General features: G+C 39.7%; 1 protein-coding gene across 3 annotated transcripts; it reads right to left on the reverse strand.

Moving 5' to 3' along the window:
- Positions 1–25,673, reverse strand: spats2 (spermatogenesis associated serine rich 2). 3 transcript variants are annotated; one of them, XM_017693410.2, is made up of 13 exons: positions 25,562–25,673; positions 19,765–19,844; positions 12,477–12,556; positions 11,503–11,611; positions 9,797–9,846; positions 8,972–9,209; positions 7,781–7,990; positions 5,689–5,824; positions 4,118–4,176; positions 1,767–1,876; positions 1,266–1,368; positions 1,024–1,190; positions 1–872 (listed from the first exon to the last, which is right to left on the reverse strand). In XM_017693410.2, exons 2-13 carry the CDS (start codon positions 19,787–19,789, stop codon positions 600–602), a joined length of 1,560 nt encoding a protein of 519 aa, XP_017548899.1. In that variant the 5' UTR covers positions 19,790–19,844; positions 25,562–25,673; the 3' UTR covers positions 1–599. The 3 variants fall into 3 exon arrangements, with proteins under 3 accessions (XP_017548899.1, XP_017548900.1, XP_037391604.1); XM_017693411.2 differs by lacking the exon at positions 25,562–25,673 and adding an exon at positions 24,730–24,796; XM_037535707.1 differs by lacking the exon at positions 25,562–25,673 and adding an exon at positions 20,780–20,964.
- Between the last annotated feature and the right edge of the window lie 655 nt (positions 25,674–26,328).

The following is a 26,328-nucleotide window of genomic DNA, read 5'->3' on the forward strand; positions in this document are numbered from 1 at the left end:
GAAACAGTTAACACACCATATATCAGCCATAGAAAGAGAAATGAAAGAGGATTGCAAAATGAAAATGGATAATACAGAATGAAAGCTTAAAGAAACACAAAGTGCACTAAACATTTTACAAATTAAGACTAAAAGGATTCCCCCCCCCCCACTTAATGAAGTTCTTAGGTCACTGAGCAGAAATAAGTATAAGCCTCTCCCAAACAAAAAAAATGAAACAAAGATCATTGCACAACAACTGATGGAATGGGTTAGAGGGAGGAGAATGACAACAGAAGAGCTTTGTCCAAAAAACTAAACAAGCAAAAAAAGAATTTTTAATAATAATTACAATAACAACAACAACAACAGAAAAGTGCAATGAAGCAGGAATGAATGAGTTAACATGGGAGATGGAGGGGGAGGTGGCACTACAGCTCAGTTTGACCAATGAGCGGAAAAAGGAGATGTAAACTTTCAGTTCTATTCTTCATCCATATGGAATATCTGTGTGATCACAGGGGCAGGGTGGGAGAGGAAAGGATTTGTGTAGGAACGGGAAGGAAAGGGCAGGGATCACAGAGACATAACGGAGGTGAGCGGGAAGCATTCCGAAGGTGTCAGGGGCAGTTGGTCCTAGGTTGCCTCTGCGGCAGCCCATTATGGGCGGGTCGATCCTGCCGATAGGCTGACGTGGAAGGGTGGGAGGGGCCTCTCGTGCTATTGGAGAACTGTGAGTTGGGGCTATCGCCATGGCCACGGTCACTGTGATGACGCTGGTCTCCATGGTAGCGATAGTTGGTCTGGTTGGGGTTGCGGTCATAGTATGAACTTCCATTATGGCGCTGGCCTCCTTGGTAACCCTGAAATATACGCCGGTTACCCTGGAACACCTGAACCAAACAGAAAAAGAGAAGGAGGTAAACAGATGAATATAATACAGGATAGCCTTTGCATGCTGATGCATGTGAGGGATGTTCATTTGAGCAGCAAAAGTCTATGAAGTGGATGTAATGGCAGCTTATAAACATGTGCTTTCATTACCTGTTTGTGAGGGACATTGGGGCGGCCTGTGTAACCAGAGGCCTGAGGCTGAGGCGGAGCCTGAGCCTGAGGAAGAGGTGGGCCTTCCAAAGGGGCAGAGCCAGTGACAGATGAAGAAGTGGAGCTACAGCGAGAACGATTCGAGTATCCTGTCTGAGGGTGGTACACTAGAAAGGGAAAGTCAAAAAGTTAACAAGGCCAACAAACAAGAGGAAATTCGCACAAGTATGCCAGCATCCTACCTGATCCAAATGCCATGATGCTGGCTTTGAGAGGATCCAGTTCGTAAGTGAATTTAACAGCTTTTCCCAGATCCTCATCATACTTCCTCTCACTTACAAAGTGCTGGAGAAAAAAAAAAAGAAGAGGAAAAGTGTCATAGTATATATTCTGGTATGCACATGTGACTGGTGCAGTGAGAGTGGATCATGGAGTGAGGAGAGACATTTTAGAAAGTCAGAGCAATGGGGCCCTCAATATTGAATATCATTCCGATACCGCTTCATCCCACAAGTGTACAGATATTCTCCCACGCAGACTAGCTCTGTGTGCCACACACACACACACACACACACACACACACACACACACACACTTTTTTTTTTTTTTTTTTTTTAAACTGTGTGAGCAAATGAGTAGCAGAAAATAAAAAACCTGGAGCAGAGCTTGAGAGATGTAATTACAGGACAGTTTGAGAAGGAAGTGCCACCACTCCACTCCTATACTGCAGTAGATAAACATACCTTGATGTCTGCACGTAGTTCCGTTAGCTGCTCTTCAGACATGGAGGCAGACTTGTCAGTGAGCCTCTTCAGCTCCTCAGCACGCTTCTGCCGCTTGTCCAAGATGGCCACTAAACCAGACACAAAAAGCAATTAACAAACACAAAGACATGACTAGTTTAAGGCAATTCATTATATTGGTGAAAGTAGGAACTTTTACTATCAGACTGTACTTTATAGTATACTGAATAGTGACTAGTTTTATTTATATGAATAGTTTAATATATGCAATAACAAAAAACAGCAAAAAGAATAAAAGACATTGTGCTTAGTCCATATGGAAGAGTGGCTTGAAATAGAAGTGGGTGCCAAATTTTGTTTATGTTTTTACTGCTCTGCACAAAATAACCCTCCTGTTCAGTCTCCCTCAACTACAACAGAAAGCTCATAAAGGCCCACAATAAACACAAAATTATTTTATCAGCATCCACTTATTTCAAACCAATCCAACTTCCATATAGATTGGTAGGTTGAGCTGTTGTGTTAGGCTTTTGCATTGATGTTGGATCCGCTTGAATACAGTCCTTCATATTTGCAGCAGGCTTTGCACTACTATCTTACAATAAAGCTGCCCACTTTTCAAAAACACAGCTAGTCAGGCCAAGGTTAGCGTAAGACAAACAGCAATATACTTGAAAACTGATTCAGAATTGAAGCAGCCGTGTGTCAAGAAGCCTGATGTTGTCTGTGGTACTAAACACAATGCACATGCATTGCTGGAGTCTGGCTGAAATCTCAGCACTCAAGAGAGCGTCTGAAGGAGAGAGTCCATATAGCGGGAAGGTAAGCACTCCAGTACGCATTACACAGACAGAAACATGTAACTAGTAGGTAGGATGACCATACAAACCAGAAGCCATCTCTCTTAGGCTTTTCAAAAGGAGAGGGCTGACAAAAGAGCAAGGAAAAGGAAAAGAGTTGAGTGTAGAACCTGAAAGCAGGATTACTGTAGGTTGCTGTTTCCTAATTGCACGCAAACACAAAAAAGCCATTGAGGGAGACCAGACACCTGATAGTGCCTTCTAGGGCGAAGTCTAGGAGAATGGCCTCCTTGTGAGGTATGCATTCCTAAATGGTAACACAAGCCCACCCCCCCACATAGCATATAAACTGCAATTTTGTGCACTTCCAGGAATATAATTTTCAATAAAATCAATTTTAAAAGGCAATGCTACCTTTTTTTTTTTAAGGTCTCTTATTGTCCACGATGCAAGGCCGATGGTAAAAAGCACCTGGATGCACCTGGTTCTGGCTCAGTAATACAGTGAGAAAGGGCCACTGATTCTATGGGTCAGACTAAGAGAATATGGTACTCTACTCTACTCTCTATGGGTACATACTCTAAGGTCATGCTGTGAGTTTGGGGAGAGAGAGCCAGGATTTGTGCTCAGAGTGACCAACCACAGCGCTCATGGAGAGTGAGGCTGGGCAGTGTATATTTTATTCATACCTTCAAATTGTCTCCAAATTTTAGCATTAATGACTGTCAGGTTAGACTCTGGCTAACTGAAGCTGGCACAGGTTTAGATGATAATGACTCAAAATTGAGGGAGTGAAGCCTAGTAACTAATGTTGGAGGGTCCAAAAGACAAAACTGAACCTGCCGAGTAGCATTTGGACCTGTAGCCTACAAGCTAACATTAGCTTAGCAAGCAGGATACAGTACCAAATCAGTCCAACATACCACAGCACAGTCTTGATTCTGTCTAAATGGTAAGCGTAGACAACAGAAACTCATATCTGAGAGAGCAGAGTTGAGTGACTGGTGTTAGAGGGAAAGAAAGCCCAAATCAAACCTGTACTGCGGTGTTCGGTTACTAATGATAGGTTGGCAGGCCAAAAGTGCCATGCACCACAGTACAGACTCTGTTCTAGCCAACTTAATGTTCAAATTACACGTTTAGGTATTAAAAGACTCATATCTGAGAGTGCAAAGTCAAGTGACTTGTGTTGAAGTAACAATGGTATGTGTAGCGGGTTCTGTGGCGTGTCACCATTAGGCTTCGACAAGCCACTGCTCCACTTACATTTTCTTAGGCATTAATTTTTAAAAAGGAATGCTTATGGAACGATATTCCACCTCTGTATATATCCGTTTCCAGGGAATTCTTGCAAAGCGCCCCGCACACTCCCTCCTCCCACTAAAATGGGAATGCGTGGTATGAGTTTATTTGGCTGTTTACAAGATTGACAGAACAGAATCCTTATTTCCATTATACTGTCCAACACCAATGCAAAACAAGCAAGCAAGAGACAAAAGAGAAATAACAACAACAACAACAACAACAACAACAACAAAAATTTATACTCACTTGCTTCTGCTTTGACTTTATCCATCTCAGCCAATAGAGCCACCTCCCGGTCCATGAGACTTAGAGACAAAGGAAAATAATACTGTATAATAATACTGTACTTCTTCACCATTATCCCCCAAGTAAAGACAAGGAGAGGTGTTAAGATTAATACAATTTGGATATATTTGTGATAAGGGGACAAACAACTAAGACATGTAACTAGTTACTGTAATTGTTTTTCAGCTAAAACTATCACTTCAAAACAGACTCCACTATCTAAATCTTCTCCCAGTCAGCATGATGTCATCTGCATGCCCTGTGTGTACATTACAGTGAGTGGAGAGGTGGAAAAGCAGGTCAACCAGACCAAGAGGTTATAAGAGCAAGTGAGAAGGTAATAAAACAGATGATCTATTTGTATACCCATGATCCATTTGTTTATCAGAAGGAGAAGCTAGTCACTGTTTTTCAACCCCAAATCAGCTGTACAGGTAGACACTGAAATGGACTCCAGCCTCTCAATTGGGAAAGCAGTGATCCACATAATTGAGTTTTCATTCATTCCGAACCAAATAAAAATCCTCAAAAGATTTAAACACAAATACTTTAACTGTTTTGGTGATCTGGATTTGACAGTAACTACAAACACTGCATAATCAACTAGAATGTTAATGAAGAAAAAACACTTCTAAATGATCCTGCATTTTAATAATTAGCATCCTGTTTGACAGAAAGGCAAACCTCACCTCCTTAGTCTGTGGTATAAGTAAATATCCTTTGTACATGGTGAGTGAGATGTGTATTGCCACAAAATTTAAAGTGAATATGAACATATCACAAACAGAATAAGTGGTTTAAGCTGTATGTAGTTTACATCATAGGTTATGCATTCAGTAGGTCATTAAATGTGTAGACTACTGTATTATTACAGCTCTAAGATTTCTATGCAGCAGCAGCAGCAGCAACCAGAGCATTCCCATCACATCCCACAGGATTCACTAATTTTCCTAACAGCAACAGTCAGAGCTGTCAGACTACAATTATACACTGATAAGTATTAATTTTACTGGATATCAATGGCACTTTCCATCTACCTCCACTTCAGTCAACTACATTTGGAACATATTCCTCTGTACACCTATGTCTCTATTGGTTAGGTAGTTATTAAAATGTTCTTATTTACAAATGGTCAATTTGACATACCCAGGGTGGCAATTTTTTTTCCACTATGTAGGTCAATGGTAATGTTTCAGCAATATACAGACTGCCAAATTTTATATTTCCCAAATGATTATAAGGATGCAGTAAAGTTGCCTCACATCTCAGTTTTAGCAAAGAGTAACCCACTAATGAAGTCCTCTAAAAGTAGGACTTGAATAATGGAACGCATATAATCTTACACTTCACTCGGGACATTATAGCTGTCAAGCTAATAGGCAAATTATTTTATGCAAAAAAATTAAAATTGGCACAAACAAACATTCCCCCCCCAAAAACCACTTAGTTCAGAGCACCACCTGACATGCAGAACATAATGTTTGCATCGTTTGTGGGTGTGTTTATGCTGGCTGGTGACAAAGTAAAATTACCAGCTCTGTAGTTCAGCAAAGGTCTGTTTCATCCTCTTGATGGAGGAATCCATCTCCTCCTTCACCACCACTCTATACCGTGTCAGAGATGCTGTACACCGCTGTAGATCTTTCATGGAGCGATCAATGTTCGATGCTGAGAGAGAAAGAGAGAAAGAGAGAAAGAGAGAAAGAGAGAGAGAGAGAGAGAGAGAGAGAGACTTTAAAATGATACTGCTGGTGCTGACTATTCAATTAATTCACATAACTTTTCTGCTGAATAACACCTATATAGTTCAGCTAAAGGGGGACTTTCAAAACCAACCCATTAAAATAATATAGGGATTAATAAAAAAGAGAGACTGGAGTGTATGGATTAATGAAAAAAGGAGAAAGACAGGAATAAAACAAACAAATTTTAATATGAGACCACAGCATCCACAATGGATCCACAAGGATGCCAGGGGCTGGATGGAAGTCAGGTCAATCTACTACGTCAAGCAGTGAATCAATTAGCCACATGCAAAAGCACACACACACACACACACACACACACACACACACGTCAAAGAATACAGAATTACATACAGATGGTCAACAAAGGAGTTGGATGACCGCCAGAGATATTCAAGTCCCTGTTGTGACACACAGTTCCCTTGCACAATGTGCCAGTGAGTCTGTGGGTATAGTCCATGCCTTCCTCAGTCTCTCATGATCTTTTACTTCACCACTTTGAGGCTTATGAGAGTATATATACACACACACACAGAAGCTCTTTCTGATACCCGTGAGATCTTACGAGTTTCTTGGCTGAGGTTCGTGGTGGATAATAGAACCACTGAAAACATTTAACTGAATGCCTTCTATGAATCAGTACACCTCACGTAACCTAGACAACCCGAAACGCAATCCGGTCAATTTTCACAACAGGAAGATGTCAGACTCTGCTCCGGTTCAAATATAAATGTTTGCGTTCTCACAGACCACCTCCCAATTTTAAGCAATTGTATCTTGCATTCCCCCATCTTAAGGCCAATACATTGCACAGCAGTAGACAAGCTGCAGTCCGGAATTATGTATTTAAATAAATACATAAATAAAAAAAAAAAAAAATAAATAAAAAAAAAAATAAAAAAAAGCACCTTTATATGCCCATGTGATAAGTATTAGGGGCGTAACAATACATCATGGCACATTGCAATGCAAAATTGTGACAACACTTAGTGGAGATTGGGCATTCTATTAATTATACCATCCAAACCAACTGCATTGTTTGAACACCAAAGTCTGCAAAAGAGCAGCACCAATAAAAAGTCATTCCAGCACTCCTTGTGCCTCTCAGCTCTAATGTATTTTAGGAAATTGTGCAACAACTTCAGAGTCATCATGTGCATCTCTGTGAGGAGATCTCTGCAGAGTCTAGAAAAAGACTTGGAATTAAATATGGCTTTCAGACTGAAAACAGGAACGGGAAGAACTAGAAGATTTTAGCTAGTCTTACAAGAGTTTAATGTGCCTTCTAGTTCAGTAAACTCCAGTAACCAGAAGCTTCTTGAGGAACAGAAACTGGTGCCTTGAATCATTTCTTTTCACGTGTTCCCTCCTACACAGAGGGGCATTTACTACAATGCTGGAACCACCCAAACCTCTCAGTTCAACATTGCTGGTGAACTTCAATCAGCAACAAACTGGATATTTCAGGCTGGTTAAATTTAGAATGGTGGTTTTTGTGCCTGAGTAAGTGTGTGAAAAATACCAGTTTTCTGATCTAAATCTTGGAATAAGATGGCTGACTGAAAGACAGGGAAGATGGAAAGAGACTCAAGTCTTTGGGGAATATCACAGCATATTTAGCACTACATTGCTGACAGTTAATTAGAGAAAGGTCATTAAAAAGAAGACAGTCACTTTCTGACCTATTATTAGTACACATGCATGCCCCAAAATTTTCTCAGTCTTAGACTTCACACCAGGTAGGTTTCTATACACAAAGGACTTTCATATGAATTATAACTTGCAGAAATAAGCATTTGTTCTCCATAATAGCACAAAAGACACAGCAGTATCTTCAAAGGGCTTTCAAATATAACGCTTGTTATGGCAGCACTCTTACCAATCTTTCTGCCTGCAGATGAACCTTGTTGGCTGTCATCAGACGGAAAGGAAGGGGCCACAGTTGCATTTTGAGAACTAGTAGAAGGTCTGGGCCGGGACCTGCCGCCACGGGAATTGTGGTGATTTTGTCGACTCGCATTACTGGTGCCTTTTTGCGGGGCTGGACTAGCAGTTGGGGTTAAGCTTTTTTGAGACTCTGCCTCTCCTCCTGTGAAAAGACAAAAGAATGAAGAGTAAATTCAAGTACGAAACAATGCAGACTACCATATAATAACATTGTAATTATACTGCCATGTGTAGCGGTCATATACCTTACGTATTAGAAAGACACTGGAAAACCACTGAAGGAACATGGTAAAACACTACCCAATAATATGCATAGTATATCAACAGTATCAGAAAATACTAAAAGTAAATTTCATGCATTTTAAGGAAATACATTTGAAAATACTTTATTTTTTGAACATTTTATTTTTATAGAAGCACATCAAGTTACATTTTAGCTACTTAAGAAAATAAGTATAAGAAAATAAGCTACTTTAATATATTTTAGTTACAAATGTCAGACAAGGGTATCAGTACATTTCAACTCACTAGTTTGTAAGCTAACAACTGCTTAATTTAACTTTCCTGCAAGATAAGTTGTGCAATTTGCTTAGAAGATGCATTTCAACATTACTTAAATATAACTGATGTATATCGCTGTTGTCAAAACAAAATCTTGTATCTGCAAAATGATAACTTTACAGGAGGGGACGCACGCACGCACAGTTTAATGCAAGGCAATGGAACCAGACTTTTCACCCCATGCAAGTCATTTCTAAACATTTCTTTTGGTCCATTTATGAAATTTATACACACTATAAAGGACAACAGGCATTTTAACATTTTGTTTTGTCGCTTTTAACAAAGTTTGTTCCAACAGCAGCAATTTGGGGGTGCATGTTCTCGAAATTCAACACTCTGATTTCGCAACTTGGGCAATGTATGTAACTAATGATATGCTCCCAATTACTACTGACAACTGAATAGACAAAATATGCTGGGCCAAAACAAAGCACTGGTGTAGTCCTTAAGTTTCAAATAGAAATAATACTGCCATTCAACAGTGATGTATGCAAACACATACAATGCAAATACAAAGAAAGTACCTCAGAACACAATTTAGAGTGACGAACACCATGACTACCTGTGATTGAGAGCTCGGGCGTAGCAGGTTCCGATTCAAGCTCAGCTGCGTCCAAAGAGGCAGAATCTAGCTGTTCACTCAAGGAGTCCAGCGACTCCCCATCAGCACCAGCAGAACCATTGGCATGGTACCCGTTCACAGCAGCCGCACACTCCGCCTCTGGAGGTGGAACTGATTCAGAGGGGGCGGGTACTACTGGAGCTTCAGGCTGAAGTTTAGGCTTCTTTTTCTTCTTGGGCTGTCAATTAGCAATAAGAAAAGTTTAACATTATCTCTAAGTAAAAGCCAAAAAACATTTACTTCAGATCTGATCAGAAAATACTGTTCTGGGCATTTGCAAGTCTGAGTTCATACAGTTGGAAACATTTCCATCTAGCATTCCAATGACTTATAATGCGCTTGTGTGCTCCTCCAACTGAAGTGTTCCACAGTCTGCCAACATCACCACTAGGCTACTTTAAGTCATGGTACAGTAGTCTCATTCATACAAAAATCTGATTCATCATTCTACCAGTTTACACGTACCAACCGTTTAGTGATCTCATATAGGTAGTTTCTTGATTATTTGTAAAGCTTGCCAGATAAACAGACAAAACAGGCAACTTCAGTATCTGGTAGGAAACAAGTTTGACCAAGCAGGGCAAGCCTGCATAACAGCTGTGCATTTTGAAAAGAAACAAAAACGTAAAGCTGTTAACTAACCCGGGGCGGGTGGGGGCAAATTCTTTTAACACTAAATTTAGACTAACAGCGTCTACAGATTAATGCTGTGACGCAGTCCTGCACCGTCATGCTTTCAATATGCCATTCTGCTGGCACACACACCTTCTTTTTACCGGTAACATTCCATTCCTTCAGGATCTCTACTGCACTGCCTGCGGGTAGAAAAAGAAACAGAAATAGTTTAAAAATACCACTTACTGTTGAGGTTCTGTTTTTAACCACCAGTGTCATGCCAAGTACAGTGAAAAATGTAATAGCTTATGTACATGATATCAAATGCTGGTTGTGACTAAACAGCAGCTCTTAATTACCAAAATAAAATCTGTGTAAATCATTAAACACATTAGTTAAGGTTCTAAGGTTGTTACAACACACACATTAATATCCATGTTCAACTGTGAGACATCCATTGGGAATCGAGCAGAGAGTTTATAAAAATGTGATCGACATGACATACAGCAACTATGCAAAATGTAATAACCATTTGATGTCATTTCCTGTCTTTCATTTTTTCAGAAACAACGTCTTTACAGCCTTACATCCTTTCAGACTCATGGTGTTGAGTTTTTCTCCTCTTTCCAAGATGAAAGCTTTAAGCTTCAGCTTAGCTTTTGCTCCCTTTTCAAAATAGCTCTGTATAGCTATGTATTTCTTCCTGTGGGGTAGTAGGGTGTTTGAGAAGTTGGAGCATGATGGCCTACTTTCAGATGCTTATCTCAAGTGAAATACTTCAATTTTAAAAGCTAAGCATTTTTAATGGGCACAGAGAAATTTCATGCACCGTGCAGATGAATCTGATTTTTAAAATTTAGTCAATTTACTAAGAGTATTCAAAGAACTCTGACAAAACTTGGTGAAAAATAGTTATTCCAAAAATGTAGGTCAATACCTACTATTACCATTGTATCTTCATCAGCATCGTGCTGATTTTAAATTTTGAGATCTAAACATCAAGCCGGACCTTAATTTCAAGCCCTTGCTTGTGACATCTCTATAAGTGATAACATACGACGTGATTCCAAGAAGTGATGCGAAATCCAAACAAACACCTTTGACTTTTAAACGAGTATTTTAGGCTTTACATTCACAACAGCACGTTCCCCCCCCCCCCATACTCAGGAATACTACTATTTTCATTAAAATACATAGTGACACTCTGAAGAAAAAATACTGAATTGGCAACAGCCATTATCCAGGGTTTCAATATCTATTGAAACCTGTGTATCATTACACCCCTACAGGGCTCTAAATAAATATCACAATGTTGTGTAGCCTATACAACCTTAAATACATGACCCCAGTATATAGTCATGCTCCACAAAACAAACAAGGTTTATAAATTGATATTTAGGGTTCAATTCCACTTCTACAAATCTGACCAAACCATTAAACTGAAAAGCCAATACTTTATGTTCTTGTACTGCCCATGGCCAAAAAAGAAGTTAGCTATTATCTGATGAAACCTGGCACAGCTAAAGTTCAGTGCCACATAGTAGAAGGAAAGAATCTATTTAAGAAGCTGAGACTGAGAATACCCCCTTCATCCAAAAACACCTAAGCTGCATTCCACCATACCTGTATGCGGGCGGGTGTGCTCACTCAGGTACAGTAGGCACACTGCACACGTATGTGTGTGCATGCACATGACAGGCACTCACGCAAAGAGACTAATCTCAATCAAAAAACAAAATCTACAAACTATTGTCATTCACACCATGCTTGGATTCACAACAGATGCACTGACCCAAGATCGCACTGACTCAAGACAGTAGATCCATATGGATGCAGAGCTGTGGAATTAACCGTACCTTCCACAAAAGCCTGCACAGCCCGATCCACGCAGTTCTCAAAGTGTTGCAGAACCAGAGCAATCTCATTATTGCTCTTGTTGGGAACCACCGCTCTCACTGCATTAATCTAGAAAGCAGGACACAGATGTGTAAGAAACAGAGACAAAGAGTACAGTGTGCATGTGTACATGTAGGGTTCGTGGAGGGCAGCAGTCCAGATGCAGAACCACAGCTGGGAGGAAATGACACATCAAAAAGTTGGGTGTGGTGTGGGTGCAAGAAGGCCGTCAAAGTTACTGAAAACTAATAAAATTAGATGCATGTTTAGCAGCTACTTAAAGCCTGTTCTTTAGGTCCTACTGCAATAAGCATCTAGTCAGCAATATGCTTATTTTAATGAGATGGTGTCATGTTCCAGTGTTTTTATATAGCAGTTTCATTTAAAAGAAAATCTGTGCCATTTTTGAGTAATTTGATGCCTATATCATGACTCAGCAGACCTTAGCAATGCCTTCTCCTTTCATAAGGTTTCAGTCAAGCCTCTAAAATAGAATACAAGCCAACAATATGCATAATGGCATGCATCTCTTTGGGTAACAAAAGATAGTGTTCACTGAATAATCAAACCTGCATACAAAGTAAATATTTGATAATGGCAATCAGCCTTTATTTGATGTTTGGGCTGACCCTGCATTCCTTTAGGTTGTTTTTCTATGCGCTATCATGCTTAGAAGGCCAGTGCCAAGAGAATGGAGTCACTGACCTGAAAAAGAGTGGCGCATGGAGAAAAACAGCAAAGAGACTACAACATAGTTCAATTACAGAGAGCGAAGAACACTCAAAAAGTCAATGACTTGTGCTGATTATGGGCTTTGAGAATGCCACCGATCTCTTTGGCTCTACTGCATTCCAACAGAGAAAGAAAACAGAAAGAGGAAAGGAGAAGAGAAAAATGATGAGGGAGAGAAAAAGGGAAAAAAAAAAAAAATTACCTTTTCCTTCATCCTCTCAAACGTTCCTCCTTGAGACATCACCATTTTAGAGTGAGTGTCGAACACCACTCCCGATGTGTCTGGAAAAAAGAGAAATAAAAGAGGAAAAACAAAAATCAAGTTAACAGTTCTGCTGGAACTGTACCGTTTGGAGCCTGACAGTCCTGCAAGACTTGGTAGAGGGGGCGGGGGGACTTCCCTCAAAATATGTAGGTCAAGAGAACAGCCCAGAGAAGGAGAGAGAGGGAGAGAAGGAACATAATAAATAAATGAATAAATGAATGAATGACTACCATCAGGAGCCAATCTAAAAATTACAGTTGATTACTTAGCACAAAAAATTAACTTTAAATCTTTTATGTAAACTTTCTATACTTGCAAAAAGGAATGTAAAAACAGTAAATAATGCCCTGTTAACAGCAGATATTCCACACCAGGTTCCATCTGTGATACAAAATGTGGCCAGTTTATACTGCACTACAATGAATCACTCTTTTGAAAAAGAAAAGAAGTTGAGAAAGTAAATAAACAAACAAACAAACAAACAAACAAACAAACAAACAAACAAACAAACAAATGAATAAATACATAAATAAATAAAAGTTAAGATAGCCATGCACAGTCTATACTTACCCACAGTCATTCTGAGACAACTTCTGCAACAAAATGCAGACTCCGTTCCATTCCAGCCTAAACCTCCTGCCGTCCCCTCTCTCCCTCCTCCCCCGTCTCTCCCTTTCTACTTCCCTCTGGCTCTCTCTTCCCGTCTCTCTCATTCACTCTCTCACACACGGATAGGGCTGCACTAACGTCCTCACAAGGGTGGACAAATTATAAAATACATGACGTTGCAAGTCCATAAGGCCAACATCTGAATAACCACACCATTATATGAACAAAGTAAATGGAAAACATCAAAATGAGACAGTTACCATAATGAAGTGATCTACATCTATACTTTCACGTATAAAATCAAGCCTACACAGAATTTTCCCCACCAGAACATATACCCAAAACAGCAACCTGTTTAAGTTCTTAAAAACTGCAAGAACTCACAGCAAAAAGGTACTAAATATTTCCGATTTTGTGATCCAATTTAGCCTAAACTGGCAAACTTTCACTTAAGATAGAAAGATTTCATTAACAATGCATGACAACTAACAAGAAGGATTAGGCAGAGTCAGGTTAAAAGAAGACAAGAGTTTTCTATACAGAATTTAAAACCTTTTTCTGGTAAAAGTCCAAACAACTGTAGGCTACAAAAATGAAGGCATAGTTACTAGATGGCTAAGCAGCCTGCATTTAAGGAGTCATGAACCAGTGCAGACACTTGTTTCTGTACTTGCTGCCATTTGGTCTGGCTCACATATCTTGTATAGCAGAACAGCTGTTAACAACAGGGTCATCACAGCAGCATGTATGTTTGGTTTTGCAAACTCATTGTTCTGTCTTGTAAAAAGCATAATGTTTAGACGGCTACAAGATTTTAGTGAGAGCAGTCTGTAACTAAACAAGCTGATGCATAGATAGGCAAAATGTATGCAAGATAAATCACTAAAAGAACTCCATTTGATTCAATACTGACAGACCTTTAGTATTCCCAAGACCCAAAAATGCACAGATAATAAATGAACAAACAGATTCCCAGTTTGGTTACGAATTGATATCTGACAAAGCCATATTTACTGCACATGTATAACTAAGTAAGCTACTGGAATGCTGAAAGAATGTAATACTAAATATAAAAACGTTTGAAGAAACGTTACAGAACCATGGAAAGGCGCACTCTCTGGGCACTTTCACATCTTTGTTTGATGCGAACTATTTTTTAGTTCAGTCCTCTGTGATGAGTGAATGATGAGAACACCACTCGTACTCTAGTATGTACCAAACAGTACATGGGTCTGCCAAAAACTGTTGATCTCAGTCCACTTACGAGTTAACCCTGACTCAGTTTGCAGCTGGAGGGAACGCTTTTATCTGACCCACACTAAGCAGGTCACAATTACAACACAATCGTTTAATCTTAATTATTTAAGCTGCCTGCAATCGTTTCCCATAGTCATTAGTTTTCACAACCATATTATGCTGCAACAAACAAAATATGAACTGGGTGCACAGGGTTAAGGCAAATAAACGTAAATATAAGAAAGCAGCAAATGCATTTATTGAAATATCAAAGGACTTAAAAAGTTCTAGCATCTAAATGAATGCTCTAGCAAGTTTAGAGTACAGAGTAATGTGTGCTTAACTCTACACATAATTCTGTATAACTAAACATTTGCGAGAATGTAGATTCGACAGTACAACTGCTGTTAGCTACTGTGCATACTTCTACAGCTAGCAAGTAAGGTCAGCTAAATCAGTTAATTTGGCCACTTTAGGCTGTTTTAATGGCTGTAAACCATGAACAAGAAAAAACAAAAGCCAATTAAATTATTTACATGACAATCACCAGCTAAAATATGATCATGACAGCCCTAGCCTGACATCACAGCAGGTTTTCCCTTCTTCTTTTAACAGCATATCAGTGGACATATCAACTGGACTCATCTCACCCTTGAAGCACAAGCTGTTGTTAAAGACAACTGAGCAATAAAACAAGAGCAAAGCACTTGATTTTGTCTCATGGACCATGGGTTGTATTTGTGATAGACTGGGCCAGGCAATAGCAACCTTCATGTGCCCCAATTAGAAGATTATACATTTTATCATTAAGAATATATTTGAGAAATAGATCTGGATTTTATACTGCGAGTGGCTAGTGCTGCACAAGACTGATTAAAAAATAAAAATACAATGTATTCCTAATGTATCCAAGTACACTATATGGACAAAAGTATTGGAACAGCTGCAGTAGCTTTTATGGCATCCGATTCTAAACCAATAGGCATCAATACAGAGTTTGTTCTTCAACTCCTCTGTGAAGATTTTGGAGTGTGTCTGAGGAAATTTGTGTCCATTCATCCAGAAGAGCATTTGTAAGGTTAGACACTGATGTTGGACAAGAGGTCTGGCTCACAATCTCTGTTCTAGTATCCCAAAGGTGTTCAATAGGGTTGAGTTCAGGGCTCTGTGGGTAAACTCACCCAACCATGCCTTTATGGACCTTGATTTGTGTACTGTGGCTCAGTCATGCTGGAAGAGAAAAGGGCCTTCCCCAAACTCTTCACACAACACTGAAAGCATAATTACCCAAAGTGTCTTATGCTGAAGCTTTAAAATTTCCTTTCACTGGAACTAATCCAACCCATGAAAAACAACCCCATAGCATCATCCCTCCTCCACCAAACTTTACAATGGGCACAATGCAGTCAGGCAGGTAATGTTCTCCTGGCATTCCCCAAACCCAGACTTTTCCATCAGAATGCCAGACAGAGAAGCATGACTCATCACTCCACAGAATACGTTTCCACTGCTCCAAAGTCCTGGGGTGGCATGCTTTACACCACTCCATCTGCATTGTGCTTGGTGATAAAGCCTTTGTGTTGAGGTTAATGCCAGAGGAGGTCTGGAAGTCTGCAGTTCCTGAAACAGCAGTGTTGGCAACTTTTATGCACTACGTGCCTCATCACTTGGCGACATTGAACAGTAACTATACATGGTATGACACTTTGTGGCTGAGTTGCTGTGGTTCCTAAACACTTCCACTTTGAAAACTTGGAATATCTAGGAGGGAAGAAATTTTGCAAACCGACTTGTTGCAATGGTGCCATGTTACAGTACCACGCTCAAACTCCGTGAGCTCTTTAGAACAACCCATCCTTTCACAAATGTTTGTAAAGGCAGGCTGCATAGTTAGGTGTTCTTTATACACCTGTGGCAATGGGACTGAATGAAACACCTGAATTCAGTGATCATGTCCCAATACTTTTGTCCATATAGTGTATATCTCAGTCTGCTTTAAGAAAATATAATGAACTTTGCTAAAAGTATGTCAAAGCCTGAAAACATGAAAGTAACACCCAAATGCACTTCAGAGCTAAAAATGATACAAAAGGTCACAAAACCTCTGGTGCAGACTAGATTACTTGCATAAAAAGCTTGTTTTATGTGTATTAATCCTTGATTTCAATGACACAGGAATGACGACTAAAATCTATGTCTATATTTGCTTCCAAAGTGTTTTTGGTGCCATTTTATCCGGTATAAAAAAAATAAATAAATCACATCTAATTTATTTGTATAGTGCTTATTACAACGGATGTTGTCACAAAGCAGCTTTACAGAATTTCGGAAAAGACAAAAGTTTTAACAGGAGTGTAAACATGTTTCAGTACTCAAAAGCAATTATGCAGCATTAGCAAAGAATTTGGCCATAAGTGCCCCAGAAAAGAGTTGTACAACTACATAAATTGAATTAGTCTCCAAAGGCAAACCAGAAACACTGTCAAGGTGAACAGACATCTCTTTTAGGATGCTGAGTGTATTAAAAAAGTGAGTGATAAGATGATATGGGAACATGCACACCTAGTTACAGCTATAAACTGGCCAGGCTGTTATGATGACGCACATCAGCACTCAGCGGGTCAAAGACCATTTGCAAACACATTGCAGCTTAAAGGAAACATGCAACTGAATTAGATATGGGAGGGTACAGCCTGTAGTCCTCTGACCACCACACACACACACACACACACACACACACACACACACACACACACACACACACACACACACACACACACACACACACACACACCTCTACCTGCAAGACTGCCATGGACACTACTCAAATTTCTCCTTCAGGCTGCATGTAAATGCAAACGTTATATTTGCCAAACAAAACCAGCAACCTCCGAGGTGGTCAGTCCATCTGTGCTGAGCCACAATAGCCAAAGTAAGCTTAATACATTTTTGCACCCATCACTTCTGATCTTGCTAGAGATGGCATATATTATTATGGATGGATTTTGCTACAGGCTAGATAACGTGAAAATGGGTGGTCCAGAAATCAGATGGAAAAAAGCTAATCTAGCCTGAAATAAGACACTCACTTTGACATTGTGTGAGGTCATGTTTTTAGCGTTCCGTTTCTTCCTGCTGGATAGTAGAATGGTTAAGTCGTTGGAGCAGGACAGCCCACAAGTTCTCAAACTTTTTAATTAAAGGCCCACCAAGTACTTCAATTAAAAATAGCTCATTTTAGAGCCTAGTAGTTTTGAAGAAGAAAGAAAGAAAGATAAATAAATAAATAAATCAATATAGGCCAAAAGATTGTAATAGCAGTACTGGGAAAAGATGGTGGTACCGAGCCATGTGTAGATCTTACTCTAGCGTTCAGAGAAGCAAGAGTCACTGGAATGTCTATAGAACTCTCAAAACCTGCAAGCTTTTCTCTTCGTTTTGCTTGTTTTGTAACCAGACATAACTATCGCTGGTCCACTTTTCCCAATTAGTATGCTCAGACCAGTATGCATGGCAACCAATATGATTTGTTTTTCCAGCTTTTACATTGTAAACTTTAAATGTCAGTCATATCTCCTGTTAAACACTAAAGTAATTAAACATTAGGAGTTAGCTTTAATAGGAACACAGTGAAACTCTGGTCTTTCATAAACATTTAGTTTAGTCTTCTGTCAAACTCTGTCACATCAAACTGTACAACACACTTTGATTCCTCCACTCACGAAAACGACAGTATACAATGACATCACATTTTGGTAAAACATTATCTGAAGGAAAGCCAGTGGACTTGAAATAAGTGCTCCAATACCAAAGAAGGTGAAGACATTGTTTGGCCCAGAGGACCTGTGGGATAATAATGGTTGGCCAAAAATCAAGGCTACTCAATCAGCAAACTGTAACAAAATACTTTTCCACGTAACCTTCCCAACCCTGCCTAAGGAGCTGAAATTCACCTGCTTTTACCGAGAGCCTGGCCTGAGGCAAGGCCAGGCCTAGATCTGTGTTTAGGAAAAGGAAAGTACACAGCTGAACACGTGAAGTTAAAGCGAAGGCTTTAGATCCTCAAGAAGGCAATAAAAGAGGGATTACAGCCCTGAGGGTGTACAGAGTGCAGTGCATATGTGCAGATCTCCATTTCATTACGTGCATCACCTTTACTGTTCTTACTTCCTGCATTTCCAGGTTATCCACCCTGCAACTGTGGAACAAGGGCTTCCTTTAAGCACTATGCATAACCTACATCAGGGTGAATCACGCCCAACAACATGCATGACATCTAACAGTAAGCAGGCTTAGTGAATGCCATAAAGCAAAGTTCACTCTTGCATTGAACAGCATTTTTTTCAGCCTGGTTTCTCTTTGAACTGTAAGCTTATCTGACACCAGAACTCAAGCAAACTTTAAATACTATGCTTTAAGCATTGTTTAGTGTAATGCTTATGTAAGCTTACGCTCTGGATAACTGGTTAAATTTGTACATTGGTTGAACCTAACCTGAGAGAATCTATTCAGCTCAGTCTAGTTTGATGCCAAAAGACAACAGAATAATCAATGGAATATGGCCACCCATGAAAGTCATGCCAGAAGAACCCCTTTATTTCTGTGAAGACAACAAAAATGCATACAAATCTGTGAGTTGCTGTCAGAACAAAAATAATTTCCTATAGATTTGAAGTTATGTGCATTAGGTCAATGTTTTCTTCCTTGAACAGCTAGTTACTATTTTGGCGATACAAGGTTTTGTTTAGCAAGTATATGGTAGTAATAGGTTTTGCTGACAGGTCAAAAAAAGTCAACATGGATGGTGGAATCAACTATAATTGAATGTATAGTTTTAAATGCCTATAGTCTACACAGTTGTTCAAGTCACAGCTGTATATTCAGTGCTTTTAATAAATAAATTAAAAACAGCTTGGGGCCAGAGACAAAAGTTCTGGTGCTATTTTTAAAGAGATGACTAAAGGAGCACCTATTTATGAGGGTAATGAGCTGCACTGACACGTCAAAAAAAAAAAAAAAAAAAAAAAAAAAACTCAACACGTCACACAAAGAATGCAAAGCTTTTTGTGTAGAGAGGAACGTGGATACCTTTGTATACCACAGGCACAAGCACAGAGTAATGTGCCTCCGTTTACTGCAGTTAAACATTTACCCCCCCCCTCCGTATTATTATTAGCACAGTGGCTGACAGTACCTACATACTGTACTACAGGAAAAGGAAAGGTTGGAAGAAATATGACACTAAGAGAAATGACTGCGCCAGCTGGGAAAGGGATGTAGACTATGTGGACAGGGTACACACACACACACACACACACACACACACACACACACACACACGAAATGTACAGCACAAAATGACACTGGTTACATCACTTACCCTTGTGGCTATTCTTCTTTGCCATAATCCACTTCTACAAGACCTTAAGTGGACTTTGGTCTTTAGACTTGTCAGGTATTCTGTAAAAGATTAAAAAAAAGAAAAAAAAAAAAAAGTCAACTTATTGAACGCAAATTACTCAGCACACAAAATAGGAAAATGTCTGCAGTGCTGCTTTCTCAATTTACTGAACGCCCCCCACCCCCATCCCGTCGCCTTTTTCTTCTTTTTTTGTTATAAATGGTGCCTTCTGTAATCCCTCTCCAAGCTCTTCCCAGACTTCTTCCCCCCCCCACCCCGCCTCCCTTTCTGCAAAATGCTTGCGTGTCAGAACAAGGCCTCTGACAGCATAGGGTCACCTAAGGACAGCAAAGCCAAACTTCCACATCCACACTTGGACATGGCAATTTCCTTGACGCTCAAACTCACTCCCTCTCCTCCCTCCATAAATTCCAAAAAACGCTGCGAGAAGAGTCTGGAAAACAAATACATGTCCACCTCCTCCTCTTTCACTATTCCAGAGGATTTTCTTTCTGTTGCACACAAAAGCAACCTGTTAAGTCTCAATGTTATAACTATCAAAATGAATTCATATCAATCTGGATAACAGAAGCAAAGCCATGTGAGTCATATGGGTCAGAAAGAAATCCTGTAGCTGGGTTCCAAAGATGGACAAGCCCTCACATTTTAACCTGGTCCTGTGTGTGCATGCACGACACAGTAAAGCAGATCCACTTTCTCTTTAGAGCCCATTTCCTTTGCTCAGAACGGCCATAATGAAAATCAGATTTGGTTGAATTACTGTCTGTCTGGCACACATACACACAATCTGCATTCAATATTGTCCTTGGCTCAGAGTCACAGCTCGGACTCTTTGACTCATGAGCTCCTTTAGTTTCGTTAGGCAAATTTCACTGGGTTGGACATTCAGGCAGATGGTAACAGAGCAGAGTTGAAAAGGGAAGAGAGATTAACGGAATTTGAAAGAGACAGTGAAAAAGGAAAAATAAATGACCTGTCACTGAAGTTGTCTTCGTGATTTCCACAGCAGCAATAAATGACATGATCAGCAAAGCTTATTACATCAGGCGATCAGATTGACTGCAAAACTGCCATTTCCATCCAGAGCTTTACATATCTGCGCGTAAACAAGTTGAAACTGACAATGCACAGTACACTCACTCTCCCTTTAGCTTAATTGCTCAACCCTTAAAGACAGTGACTCTCCTGAGTACGTGTGCGTGTGTTTTCCCACGTCACCTACTCCCAGAGCAAACCAGTCCCAACCAGCAGCTTTTATTAGCCAAGTGAGACGGAGTTTAACTTTCTATTTCTCCGGCAGTGGCCTTGGGAAGAGAAATTTAAACTATGCCAACACACGCCCTTCTTGAGTCTCAACTCTACGTGCGAGAGTGTGTGGTGCAGCATGCTACCAGCACAGAGACAGCACCACACCTGTACACACGTCACACACCTGCACTCATTCAAACAGGTGACGCCAGACACAGAGACTATATTTAAAGCAACAGGAAAATGAACCGGCTGTTTAACAAAGAGGAGGCGCGCTAATCAAATCTCTTTTACGTAGACGACATAATTAACAACGCAAGTTACAGGTGCAGAAACCTACCCAGATAAAAATGTTACTATTCATGTTGTACAAGAGCCCTCTGGGAGCTGAACTCCTGATACGTAGGTTGGACGGATAACGCTGATATAGACTGTGATAGTGGGTAATATGAACCAGATGAAAAAAAGCGAGAAGGGGACCAAAAAAAAAAAAAAAAAAAAAAGGGGGGGGGGGGTTGGGGTACCTTCCCTTCCGTTTGAAAATGGGCCACTGCAACCTGAAGCAAGAGAGGTAGATTTAAAGAATGCATTGCTAGAGGCTGCATGAAGGGACACACAGAAGCCAGTCTAGCCTGAGCGATGGGGCAGAGCTGTGAGCACCTGGTGAAGAAGAAATGGAATGTGCGCAGTTGAATAGGACAATAGTCCACGAGCAGAGCTTTCATTTCAGTGTAAAAACAGAACTAGGTCAGTCACGATCAGGAAATTTTAGCTGATGGTTAAATGCCACAAATAATTACGAATTAAACAAGTTACAATTAAAATAGCTTTTTTTTGTTCCTGGTATGCATCTATTAAAAAGTACAAGCCTAAAGTGGCCTAAAAAACTGATTAGCTATCTTGCTTCCTGACCGTCAATTTAGTAGCTCCCAAACAAAAACAAAGACAGCCAGAGTCAAGACACACCGAAAAGCATGGTGTGGCGTTTTAATGATGATATACCATGGCAAAGAGCGATCAGCTATATATCTCAGAATCAGGTGACGTTAGGCTACATATGTAATCTGTCGAAATTCCAAAATTGAGATACAAAATGTAAGCAAAGTTTCATTACATGCACTGAAAACTCAGGATAATAAGCACACAGCATCAATGATGCAAAATATGTCAGCCAAATTTCACCAAGTGCACTTTTTTTTTGTTCTTTCAAACATCTGGCTCACATCCAATAAATATTTGCAAAGTTTGAAAAACTAACTTGACTCAAAAGGGAAGCATAGAAAATACTATTTTATCATCATTAACCACATGACAATTTAGAGTACATCTAACCGACTGCAGCGAGTTTCAGAAGGTAGCAGAACTAGCGAAGACAGATAACACGACAGACAATGAGCTGCCTAAACGTGGAGATGACAAGCATGCTCCTCGCCTAACATGCGCACTGAAATATTCAAGGAAAACAAAGGAACTGGAGAGATAGCCTCCAGAAGCTGTAGGATGCAATGTTATGGTTGTTAAACCAATATAAACCTTGTAGATCAATGTGTTTTTGTTTGGGAAGTTAAGGATTGCAATTGGTATCACCCAACTGTGCAAAAGGACAACCAGTATTAGCTTCGCAATACGCTAATCGGTCCACATCTAATAACATGGCTTTGAAATTGATTGCCGTTTCTCTAATCTAGGGCACAGTGGCCATTTTCTGGACACAGATTTAGTCTAATGACTGACATTGACAGATGCACCTATCTAGATCTACCTGTCTAGACTAAAAGTCCAAAAGACAGAATCACTTATTTAACAATCTAATTCAGTCCTATATGATGGGTTGTGGCTTTGTAGCTTTGAATTCAAGGCAACATAGTATTGCCTGGATCCACAAAGCTGTGGAATCATCCCTCTCATAACAGTCATTTTTTTTCCTCCCACTAATAAATCACAGACATGGAGGACAGAATGTAATACCACTTGTAAATGATTCCAACAATTTGGTCACAACAAAACCCCAGTTCGGGCTTGACGGACAGAGCATTTACTAAAGCATGGGCCATTTGAAAATTAGCAAGTCTAAACAGAGGCACAAAAAGTCCTATGGGATCCATTAAATGGATGTGACATACATTAGAAAAAACAGGCTCAAATTCATCACAATATCCATCATCATTAGGAGATTTTGTTGTATGTCTAACTGCTTCGATAGCTGTTGGGATTGAGAGTGAAGATCTGGGTGGGATTTGTGTAGAACAACAAGGAATGAGAGCGATCATAAGCAACCAGAAAGCACCGTCTGCAGTTCCGCAACTAAATATGCCAGTAACCAGACACCCAATAAGGCCTGGAAGACAAGCATATACACACAATGTTACAATAGGACTGTGAAATGACTTGGGAAACTAATCAACCATAACTCAAGAAAGCTTTTTCTAAATGGGATGTTTAAGCGGTTTTATTTAAGATTTTCCTGACTCCGTAGTTTCAACCATCATAAGCATGAGGTTAAGGTAAACTCTTTATAATAATAATAATAATAATAATAATAATAATAATAATAATAATAATAATAATAATAAAGGTGCTATACAGAACCATGAACTCTCAAAGCACCATGTGCATGCTTAAAAGGTTCTTTGTATGGGGAAATGGCACCAAAAAAATAAAAACTTACTAGCTTGACACTAACAGAGGAACCCTTTTGGTCCAATATAGAGGGTACAACACATTCTCAACCAACCTGAAGAGCAAGAGCATGAAGCATCCAAAGGTTCTTTTGGTGTTCATGGTTCTATGCAGAACCAGTGCCTTTACAAAAAAAGAACTAAGAACCTTCTTTTTCAAGAGTGAAAACTGAAATCTGTTTTGAAAGTGTCTGCATCTGAAACTGCAATATGCTCAGACTAATTTAGTTTCAGGTTAGCTTTAGTCTAGTTACTGTATACCCGACGCAGGAATGTGCTCTGCTTGCAATTATATCCAATATGTCATAACAGACAGGCTTCATTATTAAAGACAGACCAAAGTTCCCCTTGTTTTATGAGCCAGTTTCTAAAAAAACTGTGCAGCGAGACAGTAGCTTGCAAAAATATACTACCCTGATGACTCCTCATTACGGGAAAAGAGCTTTAGGACAGATTTCTAGAATGAACTCCTGCTCATGATAAGCCTGCTGCAGCACTCAGACTGCCAACTCAACAGCGACAAACGCTAGTCATTTCATTTGACAAGTTATGCATTTCACACTTTTCTGTAAGGGTGGATATTTAGTTGAAGCCGGTGCTTAAACATGGAAACGTATTTTTATTGTTGCTATGTCATTTGAGAATGATTTCAGAAGAAATCCTGCTTGTCTAAGCAATGGCTGATATGCTATTATCTGCCAAAACACTGCAAGACGAGTCCCCCGTTTTCAGGGGCGCTAACAAACCAAGCTAGCCAGCCTGCTATCAGACAACCCTGTCCACGCAAATATTCAGCCTAGAACATGGCACTCGAAGTCACATCACTGATAATAAACACATAAGAAAAAGCTTACTTTCTAAGAAAAATGAGCTGTAAATACATGTGGACCAAAGTAGCCAATGTTATCAATGGAAACAAGAATACACCGTGTCCAGTTTATAACACAGCTACGAGTCATGACTCTTACCGGGAGGTAATTGACTAATATGACGTTACCTTGGTTAGATGATCTTCCTACTGTAGCTACATAAGTTACATAACGGTACAATCAGTTGGACATGTCTATTGCCTTTTATTAAATGTAGATAGTCCGCAAACTAGCCAAGCGGCAAAGCTATGAGCCTGTGTAGTATAGGTTGTCTCGCTAGCTTAGCTAGCTAGCTGCCCAGTTAGATAACCAATAACCAACACGCAGGTGCCGTTAATATGGCTAACCTTCGCTCACTAACTAGATTCTGGACTTCATAGGCCGACTGTACTAATTGTTTACATCGCATATTACTGCGTTGCAATATCTATGACTATTTAGCCAGTCGTTAGCTTTACAGCCACAGACAATTGGCTACGTGGCTGGCTGGCTGGCTAGCTCACCCTCGGCGGCTAGTTACACGGTACCGTTAGTATCTTAGCAACGCGTTTGCTGCTGGCTAGTCTTATGCATTTGCTAACTGCCAGCTAGCTAGCTCTTCATTTAGCTAGGTTAACAAGTTAGCTTGCTAGTGAGGTAGCTACACGAATACCCCATTTGCGTGAATTTCCAAGGATGTCAACTACAGTGCAAGTGGAGTTGGAACCCACGCAGTTGAATAGCTTTAGCGATTTTATATTCATGTCATACAATGAGCAAATCAAATAGCCAGCAAGGCATCTTTTTGTCCCATAGGCTGCAGGTTGATCTGCTGAACTATGCTATGCGCAGGAATCATCCTCAATTCATTTGCCCACGGCAGCTACTTGTAATTCCTGTTTGATTGAAATTCCAATATCAGGGACGTTTAGTTGGATTTTTTTCAGTCCTAATAAAAAGTCCATATCGGAAAGCGCCTACCTGGAAGTCTCTGAAGGAACCTGTAGAATAATTTTTGCCGTCTGTCTGATCGTAGACTGTACGAGCTTCGCTTTCCCTCACACCTCCCTTACAGCCGGCTTGTCGCGTCACTTCCGAAGATCCTGTAGGCAGTGGACTTTAGGCATCCCCTTATGTATCGCCGTCTTATCTCCTCCTGACCAATCCGTCGTAGTGGCCTTCTAGCAGCCAAATATAAAATAAAGCTTGAATCCGGTCTGGTCAATGTTTCTAAAGCGAATGTCTTTTGTACTTATTCATGATGGTTAGCCAGTTGCTAACAAACTTGGTTCTATGCTGGAATTAAACTGATCTTGTTACCATGACGAGACTATATTACAATTTAAACTGTTGTACATGTACTGTACAGGGAAGCTAGTCTTCGCTGTGGAAGTCCCAAATAATTCTACCTTTTACAGGGAATATATATATATATATATATATATATATATATATATATATATATATATATATATATATATATATATATATATAAAGAGAGAGAGAGAGAGAGAGAGAGAGAGCTGTATTTATGTATTATTTTGGAAGATTTGTGCTTTGCTTGAGTACATTTACTCACATTTCAAGTACAAAAAAAAAAAATGTTTCATTTAGACATTCAAATTACCTGTCATCAAAGGCCAGGAGATTTTACTCTGGCATATTTACATATTTACTCAGAGTATTTATTATTATTATTATTATTATTATTATTATCATTATTATTATTATTACATTTTTATAGAAAC

Source organism: Pygocentrus nattereri, chromosome 28 (assembly GCF_015220715.1).
Source record: "Pygocentrus nattereri isolate fPygNat1 chromosome 28, fPygNat1.pri, whole genome shotgun sequence".
Lineage (NCBI taxonomy): Eukaryota > Metazoa > Chordata > Actinopteri > Characiformes > Serrasalmidae > Pygocentrus > Pygocentrus nattereri.

Excerpts from the sequence above, each read along its gene's own strand:
- spats2 (XM_017693410.2), bottom strand. The coding sequence starts at position 19,789 with ATGGCAAAGAAGAATAGCCACAAGG. Across the intron at positions 12,557-19,764 it reads AAAGAAGAATAGCCACAAGG|ACACATCGGGAGTGGTGTTC; the intron begins GTAAGTGATGTA and ends TCTTTTTTCCAG. Across the intron at positions 5,825-7,780 it reads ATCTGCAGGCAGAAAGATTG|CATCGAACATTGATCGCTCC; the intron begins GTAAGAGTGCTG and ends TTTCTCTCTCAG.